The 26,563-nt window shown below is 38.5% G+C and overlaps 5 protein-coding genes across 10 annotated transcripts; 4 read left to right on the top strand and 1 right to left on the bottom strand.

Moving 5' to 3' along the window:
• The first annotated feature begins 709 nt into the window (after positions 1 to 709).
• On the top strand, positions 710 to 10,681 carry LOC143349763 (uncharacterized). 4 transcript variants are annotated; one of them, XM_076781266.1, is made up of 8 exons: positions 710 to 870; positions 5,541 to 5,677; positions 5,777 to 5,901; positions 6,082 to 6,221; positions 7,370 to 7,587; positions 8,136 to 8,370; positions 9,540 to 9,760; positions 9,828 to 10,681. In XM_076781266.1, exons 1-8 carry the CDS (start codon positions 861 to 863, stop codon positions 10,056 to 10,058), a joined length of 1,317 nt encoding a protein of 438 aa, XP_076637381.1. In that variant the 5' UTR covers positions 710 to 860; the 3' UTR covers positions 10,059 to 10,681. The 4 variants fall into 4 exon arrangements, with proteins under 4 accessions (XP_076637381.1, XP_076637380.1, XP_076637382.1 ...); XM_076781265.1 differs by lacking the exon at positions 710 to 870 and adding an exon at positions 4,504 to 4,981; XM_076781267.1 differs by lacking the exons at positions 710 to 870; positions 7,370 to 7,587; positions 8,136 to 8,370 and adding exons at positions 4,656 to 4,981; positions 6,852 to 6,878.
• A 467-nt stretch (positions 10,682 to 11,148) lies between these two features.
• Mon1 (vacuolar fusion protein MON1 homolog) lies at positions 11,149 to 13,493 on the top strand. Its single transcript, XM_076781822.1, has 7 exons — positions 11,149 to 11,550; positions 11,789 to 12,111; positions 12,180 to 12,423; positions 12,515 to 12,799; positions 12,884 to 13,074; positions 13,174 to 13,276; positions 13,353 to 13,493. The coding sequence occupies exons 1-7, from the start codon at positions 11,278 to 11,280 to the stop codon at positions 13,491 to 13,493; spliced, it is 1,560 nt and encodes a 519-aa protein (XP_076637937.1). The 5' UTR covers positions 11,149 to 11,277.
• Prp38 (pre-mRNA processing factor 38) lies at positions 13,449 to 15,622 on the bottom strand. Its single transcript, XM_076781824.1, has 3 exons — positions 15,305 to 15,622; positions 14,759 to 15,126; positions 13,449 to 14,687 (listed from the first exon to the last, which is right to left on the bottom strand). The coding sequence occupies exons 1-3, from the start codon at positions 15,466 to 15,468 to the stop codon at positions 14,314 to 14,316; spliced, it is 906 nt and encodes a 301-aa protein (XP_076637939.1). The 5' UTR covers positions 15,469 to 15,622; the 3' UTR covers positions 13,449 to 14,313.
• A 515-nt stretch (positions 15,623 to 16,137) lies between these two features.
• Positions 16,138 to 23,705, top strand: Lhfpl (LHFPL tetraspan subfamily member 5 protein). 3 transcript variants are annotated; one of them, XM_076782580.1, is made up of 6 exons: positions 16,138 to 17,266; positions 18,792 to 19,015; positions 19,087 to 19,281; positions 22,053 to 22,140; positions 22,285 to 22,439; positions 22,572 to 23,705. In XM_076782580.1, exons 2-6 carry the CDS (start codon positions 18,799 to 18,801, stop codon positions 22,802 to 22,804), a joined length of 888 nt encoding a protein of 295 aa, XP_076638695.1. In that variant the 5' UTR covers positions 16,138 to 17,266; positions 18,792 to 18,798; the 3' UTR covers positions 22,805 to 23,705. The 3 variants fall into 3 exon arrangements, with proteins under 3 accessions (XP_076638695.1, XP_076638694.1, XP_076638696.1); XM_076782579.1 differs by having other exon boundaries at positions 16,140 to 17,269; positions 18,794 to 19,015; XM_076782581.1 differs by lacking the exon at positions 16,138 to 17,266 and adding an exon at positions 17,864 to 17,883 and having other exon boundaries at positions 18,794 to 19,015.
• LOC143350424 (cilia- and flagella-associated protein 36) lies at positions 23,557 to 26,300 on the top strand. The gene is made up of 5 exons (XM_076782577.1): positions 23,557 to 23,989; positions 24,213 to 24,388; positions 24,678 to 24,868; positions 25,076 to 25,364; positions 25,446 to 26,300. Exons 1-5 carry the CDS (start codon positions 23,557 to 23,559, stop codon positions 25,707 to 25,709), a joined length of 1,353 nt encoding a protein of 450 aa, XP_076638692.1. The 3' UTR covers positions 25,710 to 26,300.
• The last annotated feature ends 263 nt before the right edge of the window (positions 26,301 to 26,563 follow it).

The following is a 26,563-nucleotide window of genomic DNA, read 5'->3' on the forward strand; positions in this document are numbered from 1 at the left end:
GGCGAGTTAGGCATAACTGGAATTAACAGAACTGAAAACATCATACTCGTTTGTAGGTTCATACAAACATATTCACATTTGGTTAACATTAACTTATTATTATCGTAGTAAAGACGAAACGGTATACATATAGAACTTGAATGATTTAACGAGTACTTTTAACAATGACATCATTAATGATTACAGTCTAATTGAAGCCATCCAATGACTAAATTGGTTAGTCATTGTAATATTAATATGGGTACAGATTCATATAGAGAAATTTTACAGAATAAATCTTAATATTTCAGTTTAGAACGAGTATATTTTAAGAGAATAAAATAGTTCAAAGTAACGACTGTTAATTATTATCTATATTTATAATCTCATAAATTATGTATGTACGAATACATTCTAATAAGTTAATTACGAACGAATGATAATAAGTTTAACAATATTTTTCGTGTCGTCAATACATAAGTTACTTATAGTAATCAACAGCTGTTAATACCATGATTGAAAAAGTAATTGCATTTCGGCAAATGTAATTTACAAGTTGTAAAGTACAAATTCATGTATTATTTTTTAAATGTTTTATTTTGTAAAAGTACATATACGTATAAGTGTTATATGTCGTATTAAATTTTGTTTCAGTTTAAAGATAAATCTGCACCAATAAGTTATGACTCATTCCTTTCGTTTAATTATCGTTTGCAAATTACCGGTGTAACAGTATAACAGTTACAATGCGCATGCGCCCACTACCGTCTTCGTAAAGCGCCATAACGAATTTCGTCGCAGTACGAATTCAACCTTCGAAGTGTGTAGATCGATCGTTACACGTACGAAGATCTTATATATTGGCGTTCGGAGAAGGCAGTATGGCTCTCAGTAAGTACATCTTTATGTTAATAACAAGTAGAATTTAGTAAATTTGTCGATGAATCGTCTAATTTAGAAAAGATCGGTGTTATTACACTAAATATACTGAATATACACTGAATCTGTAGCAACCCGGTACCGCCGTTTAACTACTATGTAGTATACATTGTAGCTTCGTTGCGACGTCGGCATCTTTTATGTTTATATAACGGGTGAACTTAATGGTCAAACTTATTTTTTCTTATAAGAATTGTAGTAGTATACCAGTTTCCTTATTTGAACATTTTTGTTACATACGCAATATTACTAATCCCCATTTTCTAGGTTAACGATTAATATGGTAAAGTGACTATGCCACAATTAAGCAATGTTATCATTGAACTACATTAATGGATCAGAATATGTGCCATCTTAAAGAAGCGAAACACAGAGAATTCCTTGCGTGATTTTCCCCGGTACTATGTCTATATTTATCGGTTGGATCCAATATTGAATTCAATTCCAGAACACGTACGATACTTCTTAACACAGCAGTGAAGCGTGACCTGAAATGAACGCTCATTCCCTGTTATTCTGCACATGTTATTACTTACATATTGTCTTTCATATTCTTGCTCGTCTATTTTAACATTTGTTTAAACTTCTTTCTCAGGCATGCTTTCTTTCCATTGCAATTTTACCCAGATGCATGTACCGAACTTTCAAGAATATCAATCGATGTAGCTAAGATTTACGACAGCTCAAAATCGTTTATGATTCGAAGGAAGTAGCAAAGAAACGGATCATGTTTACTCGAGGATGCTTCAGCGAACGATTTCTCGTCTAGTATACAGCTAAATATAGTGAACGGGTGCGGTTATGCCGGTTTGACAAGCCGGCCGGCCGGCTTTCGAAGCCACGATGCGATTTCACGAAACTACTTCCGCGTAAGTTTGTCCGCAGTCTCGAAGATGCCTTTGGTTAACCTACAATTCTGAATATTATGGAATTTCGAGAATCAAAGTTATTGTTCGAAACAAAGTAAACGTAGTATAGGTAGTAGAAGAGACACGGTAATCAAAGTTTCCCTGTTTACGTTACCGTTACAAATTGCAGGTGACGAGCGACGCGTTACGTACGTTCTTCAAACTTTTCAAGAACCTGTATCGCTGGACAAATGGCCGTGGTATCGAAAGATGTCCTTGCGGAACATTCTTAACTTTTGCGATTCCGGTATCGCGTCATCTCAACAAGATTTCTTGTGTAACGCGACTTCGCATTGTTTCGCAACGCCATGCTCCCACTATTCTTGAGTAGTCAAGGAATCAGTCGTCTCTTTTCTGGAATCTCGACCGTGGTCAATTAGATTTTAACCCGTAGCTGGAGTGGCGTTCCCACTATATCCGCTGCGCCACACTGTTACTATTCTTGTCGTATTTGTTATTCGAAGCGGCAAGTTTATAACAAATATTTATGACGTTATATAATCGCGAAAAGTGGCAGGGCCACGGATATGTTTGTTTGCGAATTTTCGGTTAAAATACACAGCAATTTATCGAAGTTCGACGGTAACGTTTTCAGTACCTTTCCCAGTACACTGGCCGTGATACTTCCACCTTGCTAGTAAAAAGAACACAGTTGCCATGCGAGGTCAATGACAGCGTGACACGAATGGCTAGTAGACTTCATAGACGCGCCAGCCGTTCAACTATTGGTAGCCGTTTCTCTTGCAATTAATTAACGCGAGCCCATTAAGCGCGGACAGTCTCGTGCAATTTGTTTTATTCGACTTAAATAATCGAACCACCTATTTCATTAATTGTTCATTAGACCAAGCTGCTTTCGAGGATCACGTTAACGAATCATAGTATTATACACGGTGTTCCAGCAATCATAATACAATTAGGAAGAAAAACTATCGGATACGTGACTGTAGATTTCAAACAATTGCTCTAGATAGAATTAACCTTGGAAGGTAACTTTTCTAACGTTTATTTAAAAAATCATTGTAATCAAACACTGTACGACCATGTTTCATCTTTAGGAAGAGTACTATTTTCGATTATACTGCAACTGCTGGGATAGTCTTCCATATCCGTAGTTGCTGGAATATCGTGAACGGTGAAACGAAATAACCAACGGCGCTCATCGTTGCGCAATGGGAAATTGACTCAATGGCTCTAATTTTCGCATTGTTATGTTAATTGTAAACGTAACACGCCTTGTACGATAAAGGTCTTGTCTAATCAATTTGTCGTGCGGTATTAACATTCTGGCGTCGATTACGATTAAGATTAGAGTTGCCACATTTTTGCCACGTACATCCATATAGGGTGTTCGGCCACCCATGGGAAAAATTTTAATGGGAGATTCTAAAGGTCAAAATAAGACGAAAATCAAGAATACCAATTTGTTGATGAAGGCTTCGTTAAACAGTTATTAACGTTTAAAGTTCCGACCGTACTGAATTTTTTTCTCGAAAGTGGGTAGGATTTCGGGGGTATGTCTATTCACCAAAAATGATTGTAATTGACCCCCGCAACCGAAAATAATTTTTCCAGAACGATTTGAAATTTTTGAATTTAATTGTTAATAACTTTTTAACGAAGCCTCAATCAACAAATTAGTATCCTTGATTTTCGTCTTATTTTGGTCTTTAGAATCTCCCATTAAAATTTTTCCCACGGTTGGTCGAACACCCACTATGTATACAAAATTTTTTCATCGGTTATTCTGCATTTTTAGGCTTTAGACGATGAAATTTTGATCGATAGCAAAAAGCACGCCAAAATTCGCCGTATCGGATAGCTTCAATCGCTGTAGCACCGTTATATGAAGTAATTGGCGTCGAAATACCAATGACATCACTTCAATGACGTTTTCTTCGACCTCGTCCAACGTGGCATTCTACTATCCTTGATTCTCTTATTGATACCGACGCAGGGAAGAATGCTAATGAGAAAGCGTAGTTATTTATAAAATCTACATCTTATTCTATCCGTAACACATTGTCACAGGTCACAGTTATAGGTCAACGTTTTTAAACTCCAACAAACGTAACGCAAACTTAGACATTACGTAGTTGCGAAGTTCAGATTCCAAACAAATCGTCCAACATAGTCCGTTAATTGCACTGGTCGCGTGTCTCTTATTGGTCAGGCATTTTCTAGTAAAAAGCAACTCATTAAAAGTTACATTCACGAACCAATGACACCAGCCGGTCAACGCGATAAAAATTTATTATACAACTTGCTAATTCATAGAGTCATTGAATCGTCAAGAAATTACTAACGATCTCCTCTCAGTCTTTAAAGATTATTATCAACAACTTATTCGAAGAAGTATTCTCATTTATCGTTTGCAGAAACGACGACCCCCAAATTATTTAGCGATTCGCAACGATGACACAATGATATCAGCGACCAGCGCACAACCTTCGTGACACAAGTCACTATTTATAAGCGTTGCGTTCGTTTAGCAAAAACCTTGTAGTATGCGTATAGAAGTGACCGCTTCGATGACTAGTAAGCGCGAAAGCGTACATTGATCGTTGCGGCGATCGACGATAGAATATATTTTTTTTCAAGATCATAGATCATTCACAGCCGACTAGTGCACTTTGTCGTATCGTTTAACGCGATAGGGCGATCTAGTATTAGGAATCTTCTAAAGTGAGCCTGATCGTGTCGCGTGATCGATTCAAAATAAACGTTTTCTTTTCCGCTCGAACAATGAATTTGCATCAAGAAGAAACAAGCGCAATGATTCGACGGTACATCGATGATTACTGACATTCGAATCGGGGCTATGTTCTCTTAGAAAGTAATGAAACATTTTGTGGTTGCTATTAATCTCCTTCAGTTAAAATTACTATTTATTATTTGGATATAAGTTATCGTTAAGTGATAGAGTAAGAGTGATTGTTTGACATTAAGCGTGATACGTAATAAGATCTTTAATTGATGATTTACGCTGGTGGGACACTGTTGGACTCGATTAACGAGCTTTAATGAACGTAAAATGTCCAGTCTTTATCAGCAAGTTCTACCGAAGAATTTTATACTGAAAACGTTCGTGATAACGTTGATTTTTATGTACACGGATCTGGGATGTCAGTTACGGTCCTTGTTTCTACCTTCAGGTAAATATATTACTCCAGACATTTTAAATCGCGGAAAAAGCCAGTTCGAAGTAATAAATTTTATTGGGTTTAGTTGGAGGACTGAATAAATTCTCACTAGTTTTATCGAGCCTTCCGGAACCGATGTCCAGATTCGCTATCTCTAACGTAACGCTACCGTGATCGAGACTTGTAATTATTGTGAGCACGATACATCGATCGATGACGAGTCCTGCATTGTCCTACTTTCGTTTCTTATCATACCATTGGCTGAACGGCGTCTAGACGTCTGGACGCTCGGTCTAGCAGCTCTTGCCCCAGTTTCCGCGGGTTGAAAAATTATCCTGATTGCTCGAATTTCGACGTAAAACCTCCCACTGATAGTTACATCACTGCCCTATAATAAAGTAGGGGCAATTTAACGACCAAAAAGGTAGACTGAATGTCGCCTCGAGGATCGTTTCGCGTGACGTTTCTTGGTACTTTGGCTATTTCAACTGACAAGAAACGATCCCGATTCTATCGATGAATACAAAATTACAAATTACAAGAAATTGAATGATTTTCTCTCTGTTTTCAGCACTTAACACCGACGATAAATTGGAGTACCGTTTCTATCCGGCTGCGACTAGGCAGCTTCAGTTCCGGGTAAAAGCGTCCAACGATGCTCACGTCGCGCTCACCACGGGTCCTCAGGAGTCACAACCGATGTACGAGGTGAGAAACATTGGATGCGAACGTGTATATCTTTGAGGAAAGTAACGAGATGCGTTGCATCCACTACGATAATGTATTTTGTGCTCGTTGAAACTTTAGGTCTTTATCGGTGGATGGGGGAACAGCAAGTCCGTGATCCGTAAGAACAAATCCAAGCCTGATGTCGCGGAAGCGGACACACCTGGTATTTTGAGCAACGACGAGTTTCGTGGATTTTGGATCAGGTGAATTGGAAATAAGATTTTAATGTAAGTTGTCGTCGCGAGCCTTCTAAAGCAGCTGGACGTGCTTTGCCCAACGTTAATAATCACTGAACTACTTATAGAATAATTTCCACCTTTTATACGATAATTTTGTCGATAAATGATATCGTTTGCAATTAACTGTTACGATGGTCGTTTTAGATGGAACGACGATGCCCTTTCGGTAGGCAAAGAAGGCGAAGCGAGCGCATTCCTCACCTACACCGATTCAGAACCGTTAACCGTCAATCACTTTGGACTATGCACCGGGTGGGGTGCTTCTGGTGAATGGCTGATCGAAGGTAAAATGTTCTTTCTGCTAAATTTTGCATCGATGCATTCCGAGAATTTCGAATGTTCTTAAGGATCGTTGCTTCTTTAGTTCCCTGGTACATTAAGATTAAGGTTGAAAAAAGTACTTATTTGTTTAGATTTAACGAAAGCAATCGGTAACGAGAATAGATTAATGTTGATTTAATGTTATAGAAATTTTCTTAAAGGCATCCTTTTCAACCTTAAATTAGATGAATGCAGCTGATTAGTAGTTAAATATATTTAACGCGATCACGTAACCGATAAGTATTGTATTACGCCCGTTGGTTTTATTATTCTGAAACTAGTTGTCCTTGCAAACGTTCCACGTATCGGTGATTTTCAACCGGTAATACGCGTACCACCGATCATACTACCGGACTCGATTTCATACGATTTAACAGAAACGCGAGAGAAAAAGAATTAAGAACCGCTGGTATGTATTATTGTGGTAGATAGTCTATTTCTGAACAGGATAAACACAAGTGTTACGTATACTCGGATCGGTTTTTTCGACAAAATATTAGATTACCGTTCGCAATTTATTAATACGATCTTCTTCCTGGTTACTGTATTGGATGTTGGATACGGACTCTACAAATACATCGTCATCCGCACAGCCATATGTGTCGGAAGTCGAGGACATCGTACGTATAGTATACGAGGCCTGGCTAAAAGACGTGGTTTTGCAACTTGCATTTTTAGATATTTTAGCTTCTCTGCTCCAGTTCGTTTGATTTAATCCCAGCACGTTTTCCCCGTTTGCTACGAAAGGTGTCAAATTAAAAGTTTCAACCTTTAAACTTGCTACCGATCTTCTGATTCTATAGTATTTTTATAATTTTAATTAGACACCGTTCAGTTTCAATGAAATGTGCACGAAAAGCTGCCGCTAGGGCATAGACGCGCTTGCCCCGCTTTACAACGATCAAGAAATCGGTTCTTGCCATTCGAAAGTATTCATCCATGTATTTGTCCGCCAGTAGAAGCTCGTTATAGGTGAAATGACTTGAGAAAGTCGAGATAGGATCGCTAACGATTCAGAAACTGGGTCACCGAAGGATTTTCTATCGGCTCTGGGGAGCACCGTGTATGTTTGCCCAAGTATTGATTCTTAAATTTCTTTGATTCTCACAAGGACAAGCGAATACCCTATTCACGCGGAATGATTTGACCTACAAGTTTCATAATGTGCGAACTGGTGGCTCGGTCCTCGTCGAGGTGACGGCCAAGAGTAACGCGCACATTGCCCTGACTAAACAGAAAGGCGAATCTACTCCAATGTACGAAATTATGCTTGGAGGCTGGGAGAACACGGCGTCGGTCATCAGATACAATCGCAAACAGCCTGATAAGGTTCGATAATCGACGAAGCTTTAAAACCGTTTTCATTCCTTTAATCCATTGTACCTGGAAGTTTAAACTACGCTTTCTTCTTTCGAAATTGTGCCCGTCAGCTTCAGAGAATTAAGAACTACTGGCCCCCACAGTCTATACAGAATTCATTATAACAATGGAATATCCAAAGACAGTCACTTTTCAATCAATCTAGCCAACAATGGATTGGACAAATTGTACGATCAACTTATCCCTTCGATCATGATAAAATTAACTTTGCAGTTACGCAACAAGTATTTCGCTACACCGGTTTGGAGGCCAAAGGGGTTCTACATAATAACTAATAACACTTTAGGTATACAAAGTTTGTAACAGTATAAATAAGCATTCTCCCTCGGACGACTGTCAGTTGCCACGCGAAAATTGATTACGGTTTTACGAAGGACTTAAACCTTAGATGGACAGGTGTATTATTAGGGCACAAAGGTTTAAAGGAATTCGAGTTCCGGTTTCCGGTAACACAGCGAATGCGTTCCCCTCTAAAACGGCTGATTTTGCGCCGACAGGTGCGCATGAGCACGCCAAACCTGCTGAACGCGAACGTGGCCAAGAAGTTTGCGATTTCTTGGCACGACGGCCTTATCACGGTCAGGACTGGCGATCTTAAAGGTCCTGTGATCATGGAATGGCGGGACCCGAAGCCATTTGACGTGAACTACGTGGGCGTGCGTACCGGTTGGGGTGCAACCGGAAAATGGAAGCTTCGAATTCGACCTTACCCACCCCAGACCGGTTCCAGAAGTAATTTATCTAAACAATCTGTATTTTTTTTTTTTTTTCTTCAATTTTGAATTTACCATCTTCAATGGTACAGGTTTCTAATCATCGCTGTGAGCATCTAAAGCTTGTTACTTCTTGGCCTTGATTGTTCCAACTAAGGCTGAGAATCGTGGTTAAGTACAGATCGAGGAACGTAGGATTCGACGAACGAACTATTTTTCTTTCTAAAGAGTTAAATGAAGTTTTCGTATATCGAGAAAGCAGAACTGTCCCCACGAATCCTATGTTTGAAATCTGTACTTTCGAGCGAATGGTATAAACGGTGTCAGCAATTGCTTCGCGTGAAAGTTTCATCGAATCTGCACAATCTCCTTCCCACGACAATGCAGTTTATATTTTCCGCTTCCTCTCTTCGACTGCATTCACGGATCTTAGGATCGTTGAGTAATAAAATTGTCCGCGTTTGGGTGGCCGACTTAGGATCAAACATCTATACCTGTAAAGACATAAATTCCTGGAGAACTGATTCACATAAACTTTTGAATATGAATAATAGAGGGTGGGTTAGGGAGCGGGGACCTTGAGCGGCTAATCGAGTTTGATTATAGTTTTCTCGTCTTACTAATAGCACGCTGAGTCATCTTTTTCATATATAAATTGTTCTAACACCAGCATGTTTCACTAAATGTGCCGAGATCGTCGTATCGCTATTCCCTGCGGACGCATCATTTTTTTCAAACGTCGACTCCGATCGATTCCGCATACCTTATCGTCACTTTCGCCCTTTTTCAACATATACTCGTGACACGCGATTCCATCGATCCATAATTGCCAGAATAATCTCGATGAAACAACGAGACCATCGCTTTATTAGCATTAAATTATCGATAACGGGACTATAAACGTTTCCTTTTCAATGTTGTGTATTTTTTTGAGTACAGTGCATGGAAGAAAATGTCGCATACGTTCCGTCATCTGAAACATTAAATTTGATCGGTGATGTACAAGGTATAATTATTTATAGTTGGAGAAACTTACTTCGATTGTTTTCCTTCTATGTATTTTGCCTTGCACCACCGATTAATTTTCTTTTTCGGCAGAGAATAACCCACTTACCATGCATAAATAACACAGGAAAATAATTGAGAAACGTTCGCCTCAACGTCTGTTTCGACATCACCTGTTTGTAGAAGGTCCATCAGCACCGATGGAAATGGGAAACATCACTTGGTGTGACGCGGCTGGTGGAATGGTACCTCCAAATGCCGTCGAAGGTGGAAGGGACGAGGAGCCCTTATTCGTGGGAAGAGCTCGCCACGAGGGTGCCCTTTTGCCAGGAAAAGTGAAGCCAAGCCACTCTGTTTGTTACGTTGCTTGGGGTGGCCAGGAACATGGAAAGTCTGAATACCAGGTAATGCGAATTGTAAACATTATTTCATTTAAAATATAAACCTTCTGCTATTTTAATTTTATTTTAGGTTCTCTGCAACATCAACATTACGTGGATGCCAACCAGCGAAAATAACATTCCTCCTAGCGCAGTTCCCGCTGGTGAAACTGAAGATGGAGAAACACTTTACGTCGGGCGCGTACATCACGAGGGCACTGTGACGATCGGCAAAGTGCAACCATCTCACAGTGTTTGCTATATACCGTTTGCCGGTAGTGAAGTTAGTTTCTCCGAATACGAGATCATGGTCTGGCAATAAACAGCAAGAAAACAGAATTGAAAGTTGCACCGACTTGTCGATGAATCCTAATTGTTTAAAATAGCCTTAGATCTGAAAGGAATTATTATACGTATTCCGTATGCTTTTCCTCACAAAAATCCGTTCCTCTAATAAAAGCGAATCGATATATTTTGCGATCAAGTAATGTATTTACTCGAATTAGCGAAACTCGATAATTGTCGATATCTTATTAAAGGGGAGGGATGGAATATATATAATGCAAGATTATGAGAATCTCATATGTGTGCAAACTAGTCTAGTTATGAGTGGGCGGATTCGTATTCATCGATTAGTCGGTGTGTATACATAACGAAAGAGTACACGCAATTGCAATCACGATGTATAAGCGCAAATCAAACTGGCTATACATGTAGTTTGATTATGTATGCTAATTACTTGTTGTTAACTCCAGTTTGAGCATTTATGCTGTTTGAATAATTGTTGCCTTTGACTCGTTCCTGTTCAAACGAGAAAGCATCGCAAAAATATATATTCAAGAGCTATATAGTTTTTTAACGCACGACAATTTTTCGCTTTTTTGAAATCATTATTTTTAGAGTCTATATTGTTACAAAACAGAAAATAAATACTTCCAAATATAATACCGATTATTTCCAATTTCCTTCAGATTGCTTACGAGCAACGTAAGTATGTAAAATATTCGGTGATATGAATTCAACAAGCATAGAAACGACTTTTTGGCGCGAAACTTACAGTGTCTCCTAACTTCAAGTTTGGCTCGTTTTGAATTACTGTGGACGATTTGATCACGCACATTGATGAACAAATTTCAGCGAAATTGGTCAACGTATTATTTTGTGCTATACACCGTGTCTACGTACAAGCATAACGTGTAGAATGTGTCGAAATTTATTGATCGAAAAATCAATTTCTATGTAGATCATTCACTCAAGGATTAAATTAGATTGATGCTACTAATGCTACAAAATTATAACTGTTAGCAGCTTTAATCTCTTAGCACGAAAGTCAATGATCAGATGAAATCCAACGAATCATTGGATTCTAGTGTTTCTTTTCAGTGTGCTTCTCGTGGTTAAACTGCCCGTTGGTTTACTGTTCCGTTCTACTAAGTCGGATTTCAACAATGGCGGCCGATCCGTCATGGCCTACCGTTAAATGTCAATTGGGAGAGAAAATTTTAAAATAGTGGTAGGTTGAAAGTGTTTCATCTATAAAAATGGCAGCAGAAGAGCCTGCTACTATCGACGATGGTATCGCCGAGCCTGGCATTGAACCAGGTGCCTCTGCAGAAACGATGCTTGTTACGACTGATAGTTTCGAAGAGTACGAGCAAGAAATGAGTAGTAGCATCGACGATAGGCACATGAAAGAAAGCACAACGAGCACTATCTCAGAGATCCAGGAAGACGTGCAAGACATTCCTACGACACCTATTACAACCAGTCCACGAAACCTCCAGAAAACAGCTTCTATCGATGATTCTGAATTAGTACGTTTCATAACCTCTTCCATAATGAACACTACGAATAGATTTAATTTAGTAACTGTATTAAATTAAAATGACGATGATTGTTCCCAATAATTCACCATAGAAAGAAACCGATACTTTCCTAAAAGTTATAGAGCAAAGATTATCACTTGATTTAATAAAATTTGTTTGAATTCTATTTTGTTAAAAGAGTCCTGATGTTTCCTGTTTTTCGTTTAACAAAGTTTGTGCGTTTTAGGAGGATGTCGCGCATCGATTGGGACAAAGTAATTTAGATTCTGATCCCTTACGGTGTAAGACATGGCTGGCACAAAGAAAACATATATTTATATTGAGCCAGGCAGGGAAACCCATATATTCTAGATATAGTTCAGAAGATAAACTAGTCACAGTTATGGGTGTTATGCAAGCCCTAGTTTCATTTGTCCAAGCCGGAAGTGATATGATTAGATCTGTACATGCAGGGGATACCAATTTTGTATTTGTTGTCAAAAGTCCACTGATTTTAGTAGCTGTTTCAAAAACACTTGAAAGTGTACCTCAACTTACATTACAATTAACGTACGTAGAGTTTAATAAAATAAGCTTTAGTCAGTTTGGTTGTATTTTCACACAATATTTCATTATAGATATGTATATAATCAAATAGTTTCTGTGTTAACACAATCACAGTTAACTAGAGTATATGATCAACGTAGAAATTTTGACTTACGAAGATTATTAACTGGCAGTGAAAGACTGATAGATCACCTATTAAATTTTATGGATAGAGAACCAGCATTCTTTTTAGGAGCTATCAAATGTTTGCCTTTACTTCCTTCAATGAGAAGTTCCATTACACAAACTATCATTCAGACATGCTGTAAAATCAAGGTACTACATTTTACAATGTATATTGAAACAAACTAGAAATTATTTTACCTCTTTAACATTATACTAACAAGATGTATATGTTACTTTTCAGAATTTAGTGTTTGCAATTCTTCTAGCTGATAATCAGTTGGTAACATTAGTCAGAATGAACAAATTTTTTTTACATCCTGCAGATTTGCACATAATTCAAAATTTGGTCGATAGTTCAGAGTCGCTTAAAACGGCCGAGAGTTGGACGCCAATATGTCTGCCAAAATTTGATGCTAATGGTTATATGCATGGACATGTATCATATTTGTCAGAGGATTGTCAGGCGTGCTTACTTCTGCTAACGGTCGACAGAAATGTATTTTATACACTTTCTGAGGCAAAACAAGTAGGTGGTTTGTGTCACTATTTCAAACAGGTTTCTTTTTAAAGAAATATCACTATTGAAAATGCTAATTATCTTTATTCTTAGAAAATTGTAGAAAAATTGAGACGAACAAATTGTTTGGAAGCAATTAATGAATCTATGAATAAATCGCCGATCACAACCGCTGATATTGGATTACCGGAAATGCGACACGTTTTGTACAAATGTAGAAGTACAGCGCAGTTTTGGAGTCCTGGACTTCAACCTCCGTATACATCGGATGAAGAAATAGAACGGTAAATATATGACGAACTTTTAACATATGGGTTTTTAGAAAGATGTGCAATAAAGAAACTATCGTAATAATAAAAAATACGTCTATTTGTTTCCTGTAGACTGCTCGGACTTTATCAGTGTTTGCACCATAGGCTACACGCACCGAATCGACCACTAAAGCTTATCTTTCAGCAATTAGACAAGGAGACCATGTTAGTGTGGGTAAGTCGTAATATATATAATTAAAAATAGTAATATAGTAAAAATTACTACTAAATTAACTTAAACATGTTTATAGGTAACGGTAGGTTTTGAATTATATATTACATTCGAACCACTTGTAACAAAGCCTGATGCCATTGAGGCAGTAAGTAAATTGTTGAAATGGATTAAAAAAGAGGAAGAGAGATTATTTATTTTAAATTCACCGACATTTTAAAAACGGATATAATTAGTAATATTTTAAAAAATTATTCACGAGACTAATATAATTTGAAAATGAGCATTGTTCAATGACAATTTATATCGATTTGATGAATAGTAATTTGTTAATAGCAAAAGCAAGCATCAGCAACGATAAGTGTACTGATGTTCTTTCTCGCGTATTGATACTATACTTTTGCTCATTATTTTTAATTATAAGAAGTACTGTGGAATAAGGTACGTGTGTGAAAATGTATATATATATATTCGAAGACATTACGCGTGTAAAATCGTATAGATTACATTTACAGACAGGCTATGACATTCTCAACCTATTTTATTATATGGTGCTTGAGAAAATTTGTCATTGTATCGTTGAAAAAAAGATTACTCTGAAGTATCTTTCTATATCGTTAAAAAAATGTATCTTTAGAACTTTTTTTTTTGTTAACAACTGCAATGATAAATGTTCTCTACTATTTTGTAAATAATCCTAAAAGTAACGGTCAGCGTATCGTAATCTTGTTAAGTCGAACAAATGATTCCAGTATGAATGAATACCATAATGTTATAAAAAAACAAATATTGTTACTTGGAACACATAATGTATGGATACTATAAGCTACTATGTAGCATTTCTATCGACGAGTACTATAATTTTAATATGAAACTATTCTCTGTAAGTGTTACACACTTTTGTTAATCATGACCAAAGTGTAGTAAACAAAATAAAAAAAATTCAATAATTACATTATTTTAAATTTCAGATTCGTCTGGTAATTATAAACTTTTATTATTATATCCTGTACAAAAAATTGTAATTCCAACATTTCGATTTAATGTCTAGTTCTGTCACGTTCTCGTCTTCGATCTCGATCCCTATCCCTATCTCTGTCCCTGTCGTCTCTTCTGTGTCGATCCTTATCTCTGTCTTTTTCCTTATGTGATGAAGAATGACTTTTTGGCGACTTGCTACGTTTACGTTCCCGTCTGTCTCTATCCCTGTCCCTGCTCCTTGATCTTTGTTTTTCCCTATCAGACTTCTTGTCAGAGCGTGAATGTCGTTTGTCCCTGTCTCTATGACGATCCCTATCTCTCTCATGATCATCTGTTCTCTTACGGGTGTCTTCTTTAACAGGGGGTATATCTTCATCTTCTGATGTCTCTATTCCTTCATCCATATCATCCTCCAATGCAGATATTTTTGCCTCTGTTGTAATTATTATAGAGTTTAAACATTTTTTTATCATACATCTATCTGCCTAAAAGAGAAACACTTACCTAGTTCGTTATTTTCTTCAAGAACATGCCTTTTCTGGATTCTTGGTAGAATAACATCGCAAGATCTTTCATCTCGTAAAAGTTCATCTATAAATTCATCCATGTGAATCAACTCAAATTGACCTTGTTTATTTTGCTTCCTCAGTTTTCTATTGTCATTAAATAATGGTTCCAAGTATTTATAACAGTCTAGAGATGATCCTGTTAATCTCATGTACAGTGCTCCCAATGCACGAACATATTTAAATTCTTCATTCTTTATAAACTCAACTATGATGTCCTTTTCAGGTTGTATTTGAAGCATTTTTAGTATAAGACAAAGGAATGGTGTTGGTTTCACATTTCCACCATACACACCACCTATAAATCTAAAATGCATTTGTTTATATCAGTAATAGGTTATAATTTAAAAAATTATGTATGTATGTATCAGAAATTCATAATCACGTATACATGATACATAAACATTTAAACAATATACCACGTATATAAAAACGACATTTCATTTAGTAAAAGATGTTAACTCCACAGTAAATATTTACTAACCTCAACTCCATAGCTTTATCAACTAAAAGTTCTGCAGTTAAAGCAAAACATTCTTCCTTCCAATATTTCGAATCATATACTCGAGATCTGATTATTTTTTCTACTAAATATTGAGGATTTGTTCCTCGAATAGATTTTGCATCCTTTACAGTTCGATTTGCCATTTTCGATTGCAACCAACGCTACTTTTAAAAGATGCTATTACATCGGGAGAATGTTATATGGCTCTATGAATGTTTATGACTCTATCGGTGCCTTTATTCAATATTAGTACATTTTGAGTTATAGTAGTCGGTTGCACTTTCGTTTGTTGCTTCTTTGATAAACGATCTATGATAGTTTATCATAAAAAATCTTTATTAGCGGAAGGTGATTGAAATTCTGTTAGGATGGGTCTCCATTCGCAGCAACCTCCTCGTGGTGAGACCTGGGTAATATTATTTAACGTTTAATTAATAATCGTATCACTCTTAGATGGGTAATGTAATTATTAATTAAAAACTAAATAATATTAGCAAATTGGCTGCGATCCGCCTTGCATAGGTTATCATAAATGTAGAGGTTCTTCGTTAGATTAGTTTTGGTTCTCACAGTTAATAGCGCTGCAGTCTTATTCCATTGTGAATTGATAACGTAGAACTCGACACCGAGATGGTAAGAAGTTTCTACCAGTGCCCGTTCTAGTAACTCTGTCAGAATGTTAAATTACTGTTCTATAGGGAATTATTTTATTATATGATTTATACATGTTTCTTTTCAAAATTATATTTGTAACTGATTTATGGTTTCTAGATAAAATTTGTGTAAAGAAATAATGTGTACGTAAAAAAGAATGTTAACTAAATGTACATTCAAATCGAAACTCTGAGTAATCGTGATTTTTTCAACAAGTTCAACTTTCAAATTTGTAGAAATCGGAGCAAGGAAAGTTATATACTTTTACTGAAATGTAAAGTCGAGCTACTCTTATGGAACGTGTGTTAGCATTTTAATGCAGAAATTATACAAATAGTTTACGATCTGCTAAAACTACATCTGAAAGAATCTTCAAATATACGTGCAAATCGCAGTTCTTTCAATGTCGATTCAACTATAAAAACATAACAAAATTTACCGAGGAACACGAGCCCGCAAGATCATGATAAAATTCAAGAGCAGTTAGTATCGTTGTTGCGTCACCATGAAAATATGCAGAAGGTATAATGCCCAAAGAACGAAGTCGTTTCAAACTCAACTTGAATTTATTTTCAGCCTCTTACAGCAAGACTGGAACGAGTACATTCAGTATCGATCTTAGACTATTCTAAACAAAACTACGAACATTTAAACATTCATTATATGTTTACAAAGCGCTGCTCCAACTATTTCGAACAGTATATTTCTAAATCTGCTGGAGAAAGATCGATAAAGCTATCTTGTATCGTAGGAGTTCAGAATACGAGTCGACACTTCCCCCTACGTCTTCACGGCGACGTCGCCTTTCTCTTGTGCCCTGGGCCCGTAAGAGGCCCCCATTCACAGTCCCCGTCTCTTTCTCTCCCCACTATTCGCTTCTTCTACCTACTTGACAACCACGGCTTACCTGACCAGCCATCTTGAGCTGCACAGAGAGCTCTATCCGCAGCTTGTCCTCTTTAAGACGTGTTTTCCATTCGCTCGAGGTGATCAGCCGCGTCGTCTCGCACCCACGAGTCGCTATGCAAACCGATACAACCGTCTAACCCGGTGTATCTCTCAAGTAGCTCGCAGTTCTCGATCGTTTTGTGATTCCCCGTTGTTTTGTGTATTCCATCAAGTTCACTTCATTCGATTCTCGTAGAAATTGGCGAATTATCTCGTACCATTTCTCGGATAGCAGTTTGATATCAGTGTATTGTGAAGTTGGACGATCGGTAATTTGGCGCGGATGGTTTCGTTAGTGTCTTGAGAAAGAAAGTTTGGTGGTAGAAGAGGAGTGGAAAAAAGGTACGTTAAACGGGCCCCCTTGAAATTAATATAAATTCTAACTTCTACTTTCGTCTCGCGCGGAATTCTTATTCTTCTTTGCTTCCAACGAAGACTCGGAGACTATCGTGACGTAGATGTACGCGCCTATCCATCCTCTGTTTACGTCGATCAGCAGATTTTGCAGTCTCGTCCGTTACGAAACGCTGAAAAGGAATTCACGCGACAAAGCTTTTCGCGAGTAACGTTCGGATTGCGTCAACGTTCTCCGTTCTCGGTTGGCAACGCGAGGAACAAAAACCAATTTGGAGGGAACAATGATAAGAACGCGGGAGATATGAACGTTTCGTTGCATCCTTACCGATGAATCCGTCGGTGCATCGACCCACAAAAGGAAAGGCTACACCTTCCGAACCGATCGGCGAACGTGACGGGCGTAAATGTCACGGGCGATGCTGGCACCGATTTAACCTATTAACGTAACGCTCTAACCCAAGTACAATACTCGGATAGACACGTATCGCTAGACAGGTATTTGAACGTACAACTAATACAAAATCTACCAAAAAGCAAACTAACTATCTTTATAACTCTCTATTAAGGCTCTAACCCAAGTACAATACTCGGATAGACAGGTATTTGAACGTACAACTAATACAAAATCTACCAAAAAGCAAACAAACTATCTTTATAACTCTCTATTAAGGCTCTAACCCAAGTACAATACTCGGATAGACACGTATCGCTAGACAGGTATCTGAACGTACAACTAATACAAAATCTACCAAAAGGCAAACAAACTAACTATCTTTATTGTATTATTAATCGCGAGTAGCAACAAAAAGTGAACGTTTTGCGACGTGAGGAGATCGACGATTCGACGAGGGATGTAAACGATACTCTCGGTTAACTTGTACGCGACGATAGTCTTTGATCGCCGAACCCGGAACCAGCTTCGCCCGCAAACTTAGCAACGAGCGGAAAGAGAGAGGAATTTTTGTCGCGGCTAGGTTACAAAGCGAAAGCTGTTCTTTGTTCGCCAGGGTTTCGCTGTCCACGAAGCTCCGACGATCTCGCAATTATTTTGTTTCGTCGCTCGCGATGTATTCCGTTCGCTTCCGGTGACCGGAAGGAGGCGTGGGCTTTCCACACGATCGTACGGAAACTCGATACGACTGTCGTTTTAATTGATCATTGGCTTCGAGCTTTAACACGTTGACTGCCAGTCTGAAATCCTAAAATTGTTTAGGAGACCAAAACTTTCATATTAGGCTATTGTAAACTACACAACTTAAAATTTATCGTAGTAGTTACATTTGTAATCCCATTAAAATTTTCTTTAACGTTCCAACTTGAGAATTAATTGTTTCAGTACCACTATTGAATGTTCTGTCATCCATATAGAGGTGACGTGGCAGTCAAAGTGTTAATTTGAATTTTTTATTTTAATTCGACGTACGATACATCCCGATAATAATTGTAGCGGTTCCAACTTTAATACCGACTTTCGAAATGTTTATTGATCGAACGGTATCGTTGATTTAGGAAAAATGGGATCGAAAATAGAGTACGTGGAGTCCTCCCACATGTACGCGACGAATTACATTCGTAATTCGAAGGCGATCGGTGTCCTGTGGGGTATCTTCACCATATGCTACGCCATAATCGGAGTCGTGGCTTTTGTCACGCCGGAATGGCTCGGCGACCTGGAACACGAGAATCCCGGAAGATTTGGCCTGTGGACCAGGTGCAGCTACGGCGGAAACGGTAACGATCATTTTCAAAATTCAAACCGATGGTATAACCGTTCATATTTCGAGAATTGTTTCTCCTGTTAGGCGAGTTGGGAGAAGAGTGTATCGGCAGACTGGACGACTTGTCGACGATCGTCAACGTTCCTTTCAGGGCGAGCACGATTCTGGTGGGCGTCGCGGTGATAATCGCTCTATTGACGATCTGCGCGATGCTTTTGTTCTTCTTCTGTCAGAGCACGACCGTGTTTTACCTGTGCGCCTGGATGCAAGTTGTGTCAGGTAAATAAAGAAACGTATCGGAATGCAGAGATAAAAAGAATCTTGAGCCACGAAGAGTCGCGTTTGGAAATTATAAATAATTTGAAACATTTCTGCCGTCCCTTAAAGACCCCTAAAAGAAAGGAATATAATTTTGCAATCCATTGTTTATACAGGGTGTTCGGCCACCCCTGGGAAAAATTTTAATGGGGGATTCTAGAGGCCAAAATAAGACGAAAATCAAGAATACCAATTTGTTGATGGAGGCTTCGTTAAAAAGTTATTAATAATTAAATTCAAAAATTTCAAATCGTTCTGGAAAAATTATTTTCGGTTGCGGGGATCAATTACAATAATTTTTGGTGAATAGACCTACCCCCGAAATCCTACTCCCTTTCTAGAAAAAAATTCAGTACGAGCGGAACTTTAAACGTTAATAACTTTTTAACGAAGCCTCCATCAACAAATTGGTATTCTTGATTTTCATCTTATTTTGGCCTCTAGAATCCCTCATTAAAATTTTTCCCAGGTATGGCCGAACACCCTGTATATGATAGAGGACCATATTTTATGAACTTGCAGACTCCTATTGACCCCCCCCCCCCCCCAAAGGGATTCAAATAGAGGCTGGATCCATAGATCGCTGCGTTGTATAATCAACCGGCAAAAAGGCAAAAAAAAATGAAAATTCACCGTGACGTTGAACGTCGGTTTAGAAAGTATAACTCGGCCGGACGTTCTATTGCTGTAATCTTCGCGTAATACCTTATCAGCGTGGCGTGGCTGAAAATTACAGCGATGCACCGGGGTCAACGGGTCAGGAAGTGATGCAATCGTTTCGCTTAGTACGCTCTTGTTGCGACAGAGTTTATTGTTCGCTGGTTTGAACGCAATTAAATTTTTATTTGGATAAGAACGTTGTCTATCTTTGTGGCAAAGGCAATGTGTACAGCTCGTTAATATTTTAGAAAGTATCTTTCAATTCTTCTTTTTTATTGTAATCCGTTTGGCATTATACAAAAAACGTCGTACCCATAACGCACATAAGTTTCAGGTGAACGAGTGCTGTAACCAATCGATAGAATGCTTTAGAAGAACAGGGTCATTTCCACCTGACCACTCGAGGATTAAATCTATGTGTTTTTCTATGAGTAGAAAGCTGTTTCTGGTCCGCGAGATCGTGCTTACGAAATGCATACACGTACAGCGACAATACAGCAAGCGAACAGGTCGCGATGATAATTATATCGCGGATCGTCTCGTCGTGAATAGTTAATTAGCGGTGAATGTTGAAGAGAAAATCCCTGTTTTGTAAAACTCGAAGCTCCGCGCAGGTATAGACAATCGTTTAAGCGGATATGTAGAATAGACCGTTATAGCCGCGTAAGACAGCTAGTTTACCGGTTGGCCAACGCCTTCGCAAATAATACTGTCCGTCACTGTTCTCCGACGTTTCCGCGTAACTTAAAATTCGTCTCAAATCGTCGAGCATATACTCTCTCTACGATTTTCTCCTCGATCGTAAAATTTATCCAAGAAACGAACGCGGACGTCTACGAATACCTTTCATACGATTTACCGCTGTTATTATAATATCTAAAGTTAATTGACGAACGACAATGCTTAATGATAAACGAACGGTACCGCCGGTCGAGGCCAGCCAAACGCTACTATGTCTGTAACGTGCTTGTCCAGTACTGTTGACCCATTTAAAGAACATTGACATGCTTGATTTGTCTTGCAACAAGTTATGCGATGTCGATGGTCTTTGAATCCCGTCACTAGATACGACCATCCCAATTCCGTGACGCATACTCTATGGAATGTCTATTGTCCTTGGGATCGAGTAAGATCATCTTCTATAAAAACAACGCATGGCATGGTATACAATTTCATGTGTAAGCTTGAAAATGCAATGTTTAAGCGAGCGTTTCCATTATAATCCGATAAAAATCTTAACTTTACAAAATCTCGCGTAGATTTCCGAACGATCTTAATGACGCAACGACGGTCAATCGAAATGTGCTCGCATTAACTGTATCAGTAAGAGGAGAAAAAAATGTTTAACAGGCAATCACTTTTACGTAACGACGATCATCGGTTAGAGATGAAAGTTGGATGACCATCGTCGTTGATTGGCAGCATTACCGGTGATCGTGGCTCGTTCGTACGCCGACAGTGAAAGTTGCCCGTTGAAATGTGAATCAGCTTCTCATAAAGAGGAAAACGTTTCACCCAGAAACGAAACGCACCTATAATGTATGCCAATCGTTGAATCGGAAATAAATACTTCCTGTTTCCGCGTTACGCGACCGTTATGAGCGCAGAGGTAAACGACATAGAGATAAATAGATCCTTCGAATTTTATCTTTATTCCTTACATATTATTTGTAACGTTCGATCGAGACCTTTGCGGTTTCTAGCGATTTCTAATGCCCAGCCTTAGCCGCGCGTGGGAATTCAAAGTTCGTCGATGCAACAGAGGCAACGGTGTACCGTTTATGAGCACGAATACCTTCTTCGTGAAATGATAATAAGCGGTGGAAAAGCCAACAGTCGTTCCCCGGTACCTTTCACTGCTGACCTCTTGTACAACATCCGTGAGGAAAGACAGTTTGAAATGCCAGCCGTGTTACATGCACTCGTTCACATCCGATGGTACCAACGCTAGTGTTCTCTGTATCATTAAAAAAAATAATGATCCACGCCTCATTAAGTTTTCTAAAGAATAAGACGATCGAGAATAGTTATAAAAATGCTAAAAACAATAGCTTATGTACTTTTCTTTTTAGCGATATCCATGGCCATTGGAGTTTGCATATATCCTCTGGGCTGGGACTCGCCTATAATTCGAGCCGTTTGCGGTGCAGCCGCGTCCAGGTATTAATTACACATTAATTCGATCCCAGATAAACATATTCCCAAGGTATAGAATCGAACGTTTTATACTAACGTCATTAACATTTTAATCACTAAAAAATTCGTAATTTCCAAGCACGATGGAAAATGTTGTTGTTTCGGCAGATACAATCCAGGTGCTTGCGCTGTTAGATGGGCGATACCGTTAGCTGCAATAGCCGCTTTAGACGCCGCTACCCTGGCCGCGCTTGCTTTCATTTTGGCGTCCAGGCACGTCAGACTACAACCAGAGCCTTTTACCAATGGTTCTTTGTACAAAGGTATTGTCTGGTCGATCAGAGTTTACAAGACGTTTCCCTACAGACAGATCGCCCTGATATACTCATTATTTGTAATAATGGATTTGAAACTGGTATGACGTGTTAGAAAAATGATTCTTCTTTGCCTGCCAGGTGAAGTGAATCCCGGATACGTGAACGAAGCGCAGAGCGTCGCCGGATCACGGAAGTCCTTGTCCCTGAGACCTGTTCTCTTGGTCGCTCCGCCGGAACAGGACCGCTACAGTGAACTCTCCAGAGCGAAATCTCATTCGCATCATAGCCTTTACACGCCAGCACCGTCGCATCCGGCGCACACGATGTCGACGAACACCTTGAATCATTCCCAACACAATTTTCAATTGTAGGGCAATCAGCGATCCGGAGATACATTGTACATAGGCCGTCGTATTTCTCGAACTTCGATCAGCTACGAAAGAATTGAACAGAAAATAATTATTTGTACATAACGAGAGTTTAGAATCTTCCGTCGTGTATCGACGTTTCCAGTTTCGAATGAGTTTCGTACGAAATCACGAGTAATCGATGAGAGAGAAACCTGTAAAAAAATATTTTCGCAGCATACCTTTGTGTCTACAGTGCTGCACTTTTCTCCCTTGTACATAGGTTCACGTAATTCGTAAACTCGTCCGTTGTATATCTTATGTATGTAACTAAAATTAATTATCTATTTGTAATATTATACAGGATGATTTTTAAAGCGACGAAATTTTTACTCCGCGCCTCAGAATCAGGACAAGAATCCTGCATAAACGTGCGTTCGCGAGGCTATTGTTTCCGAGGTGGTTACATCTCGGAGACAAAAGTTTCACAGGACCGTTGCTTATCAGAAACTTGCCCCCTTAGTTCCGAGGTAAATGTTTACATCATTTTTTTAATCACCCTGTACGTACAGTACACAGACGTACGTGTATTTTGTTTTATATTTCCAATAAGTCACTCCACGCTAGTATCAATTTTTTTTTTTTTTTTTTTTTATATATATAAAACTTACAACGATTAATACATTTCTTTTCTTTATTATAAATATGTAACATAGAGCATTATTTTACAGAACGAGGATAGTCTTACATAGTAAACGAAAAAAAAAAAAGTATGTATGTATCGTCGAATAAAGACGCAAAAAACAAAGCGGGGACGCGTGATTGTTGGCGTGCCTGTATCGGGAACGTTCGTCAACGCGTTCGGTGTTGAAGCGTTCCTGTACAAAACTACGTTTCGTTCCAATAAAGTGAAATTGAAAGCCGAGAGCCGCATTACTTCCATTCGTCCGCGCAAGCCTACGGGGCAAAGTGTTTTGCCATTCGTAACTATGACTACCGCTTTAAGAAGACGCGATATACGCGTGGTCAGGACATTGTCGACAGCGAGTTCGAAAAGGATCGATCGTTTTGCACAACAGAATTTCTCGCATCGGTACAGAATGAACGACAAAGACGATAGCGCCTGGGTTTTCGACTCCCTAATCGGTTTTCTTCAGGGTCCGATTTGGTCCGCGCCTCTGATCACCTTCATAGAGGAAAAATCGCTCAGTAAGTCTTTCATTCTCGAAAACGACCCTCGCGTTAACGAACAGTTTACTTTACACATCGTGGTTTAGCAATTTTTCTTGCTTTTTTTTTTATACCACGTTTGTCAACGTTTATTATCGATCCTTTCGTCGAATCTCTTCGCCGATCTCTTGAAAGATTTCTTTTTTTTTTCTTTTTTCAAAGTATTCCGATGCACTTTCGTTTTCTATAAATTCTTTTATAGTATTCGAAGCGGGCGTCGAAGAAAACGACGAGTACCAGAAGATATATCAAGAGTACAAAAATTTGGTGGATTTATTGCTCGGTTGTTTCATGGAAGACATGGGGATCACTCCGGAGCAATTTGAGTATGCTTGTACCGTCAACAAATATACGAAAATGCCTATACAGTTTCAACAAGTAAGTTGAAAGTCGCGAGGAGAGAAATTAATAGCTCGTAATGGGAAATTTGTTGTTACATGTTTGTTATTATGGTGTAAATTATAAACACCAAGCAATTTTCATTTGGCATGTACCACGTATAATTAATCAAGAAAAATGAAACGTGCACCATTTGGTTCGTTTTGCGGTAGCTTGTGGCTTTACGATTGTGCCATATAATGCGTTCCACGTTTAAGTGATTAAACATTAAATTAACAAATAGAAAATCTATCATAATGTAATGACTCTTGCTTGTGTATTTTTCGAGAACTTGTTCGAGCAAATATGGGCGGCGAACGAGTACGAGATATTCAAGAGAATGATGATACAGAAGAATCTGGAACTGCAATTGCAGGCTTTGAACATGATCGAGCAGAAGTATGGTCTGACACCCGCGTCCTTGATGTACGAAACGGACGGATTGCACGACGACACTTTGGTCATGGAAGAAATAATTCAGTAAGGTTTTCGGATAATCTCGTCGGTGACCATTCTTCGCGTCGAAGTAATTCAATTCCCTCGGAAAATACAATAGTTTAATATCAAAATCTACGTTCTAAATACATTTGTAGGACACTGAAATTAAGGATCGAATAATTACCAAGTAATTCGTGACATTTGTCGTTTACGTAGAATTAAATAAAAACTGAGGAAAACTGTATATAGGAAACACGCTCTGAGCGACGATCCGGAAGAAGAGCAGGACATATCGTCGGAAACGTCGCTCATCAAGGAGCACGAACGCTTGGCAGCCAAATACCATAATGAAAGAGCATTATTGGAAGAAGCTTTGAAGGCGTCTCAGGAAGAAAAGACACCGGAAACGGAATCCCTGTCGTCGCCAACCGAAGAAGACGAAGAAGAGGAAGAGGAAACTGGAAACACCTCAGAAATCAAAAGAACGATTCCGCTCGATCCGACACCATCCGACGAGTCGAAGTCGGATGAACCAAATGTATATTAGTTTATAAAAAGACGGTTACGTAGACATTGCGAAGGCCAAGCTGTCGATGAACTCTGTTGAAAAACGTTTCAGGTGTCGGAGGAGGACATAAAGAAGAGGCAGGCTTATCTGAAAGCTAGACGGGATAAGTTGGTAGCTTTGAAGAAAGAGGCGAGAAGTCAACGGTTAGAGATGAATTCGACGCGACCGAGCTCGGCCAGAACGGTCGCCGAGGCGACCATAAAGGGGGAACAAGAACTAAAATTACCAGAACCTCTGGAACCATCCATACTCCAAGTACGCAAAGCACTTGCGGCTCGCCTCCAAGCCGAGGTTGTACGTAAGCAAACGAACTAATAATAATCCTCTGACATTTGAATATTAATTTTACGAAACTTCTCGATCGTACGGGACGACAATGTTTTTTGTCGAGAGAATGGTAAGAATAGATCTTTGGAACTTCAACAGGGTGACATCGCAAGTGTTTCTTTTCGCGGACGTTGCATAAAATTAGAGCATAAGGAGAAGCACGTAAAGAATGAAATAAAATCTTTACACGTATACCGTAATAGATAAAATACTAAGTCGAACGATACAGTCGGGGTGACAAGATGTGCATGAAACGTAGAATAAAGAGTTATTTCGTTTTACGTATTTCTAAACGATCTATCTCTGTATCGACAAAAAGCATTTTTTAAGTAAAACGTTAGAAACTTAATGTTACGGTTGCACACTCGTAGCTCAGCAATCTATTTCCGTTTGTGAGTACTGATGAAATCATATAAAGACTTTAAGGTCACTTGCACTATTTTCTCTCAGGCGTTCAATGCGTTTTATACGACATATTTTAAACCTAAATATTGCTAAATTAAATTAGAATAAAAAGAGAAGATTTCTTTTATAATAATTATTTGTATAGCTATCAGGAGAATGTGACCTATATAAATAAACTAATGAGAACAATTGCCCTTACTGTTTTAGTACATCGCTGACACTTTGTTAATCTTCAGTTTCCTATTTTGCATACATACCTGTATGCATTTGAACGTAACGACAACATAAATTATGTAACACAACGTTAAAAATGCTTCAGAAAAAATAAGCAGCAATACATTGGAAAATCTGTTTTACATGTAATTATCTAATAGCATAAGTTGTATAAATCACAATGACAGTAGAACTAAAACTGATAACAATTACATCCATACAAA

The sequence above is a fragment of the Colletes latitarsis genome, chromosome 14 (genome assembly GCF_051014445.1).
Source record: "Colletes latitarsis isolate SP2378_abdomen chromosome 14, iyColLati1, whole genome shotgun sequence".
Lineage (NCBI taxonomy): Eukaryota > Metazoa > Arthropoda > Insecta > Hymenoptera > Colletidae > Colletes > Colletes latitarsis.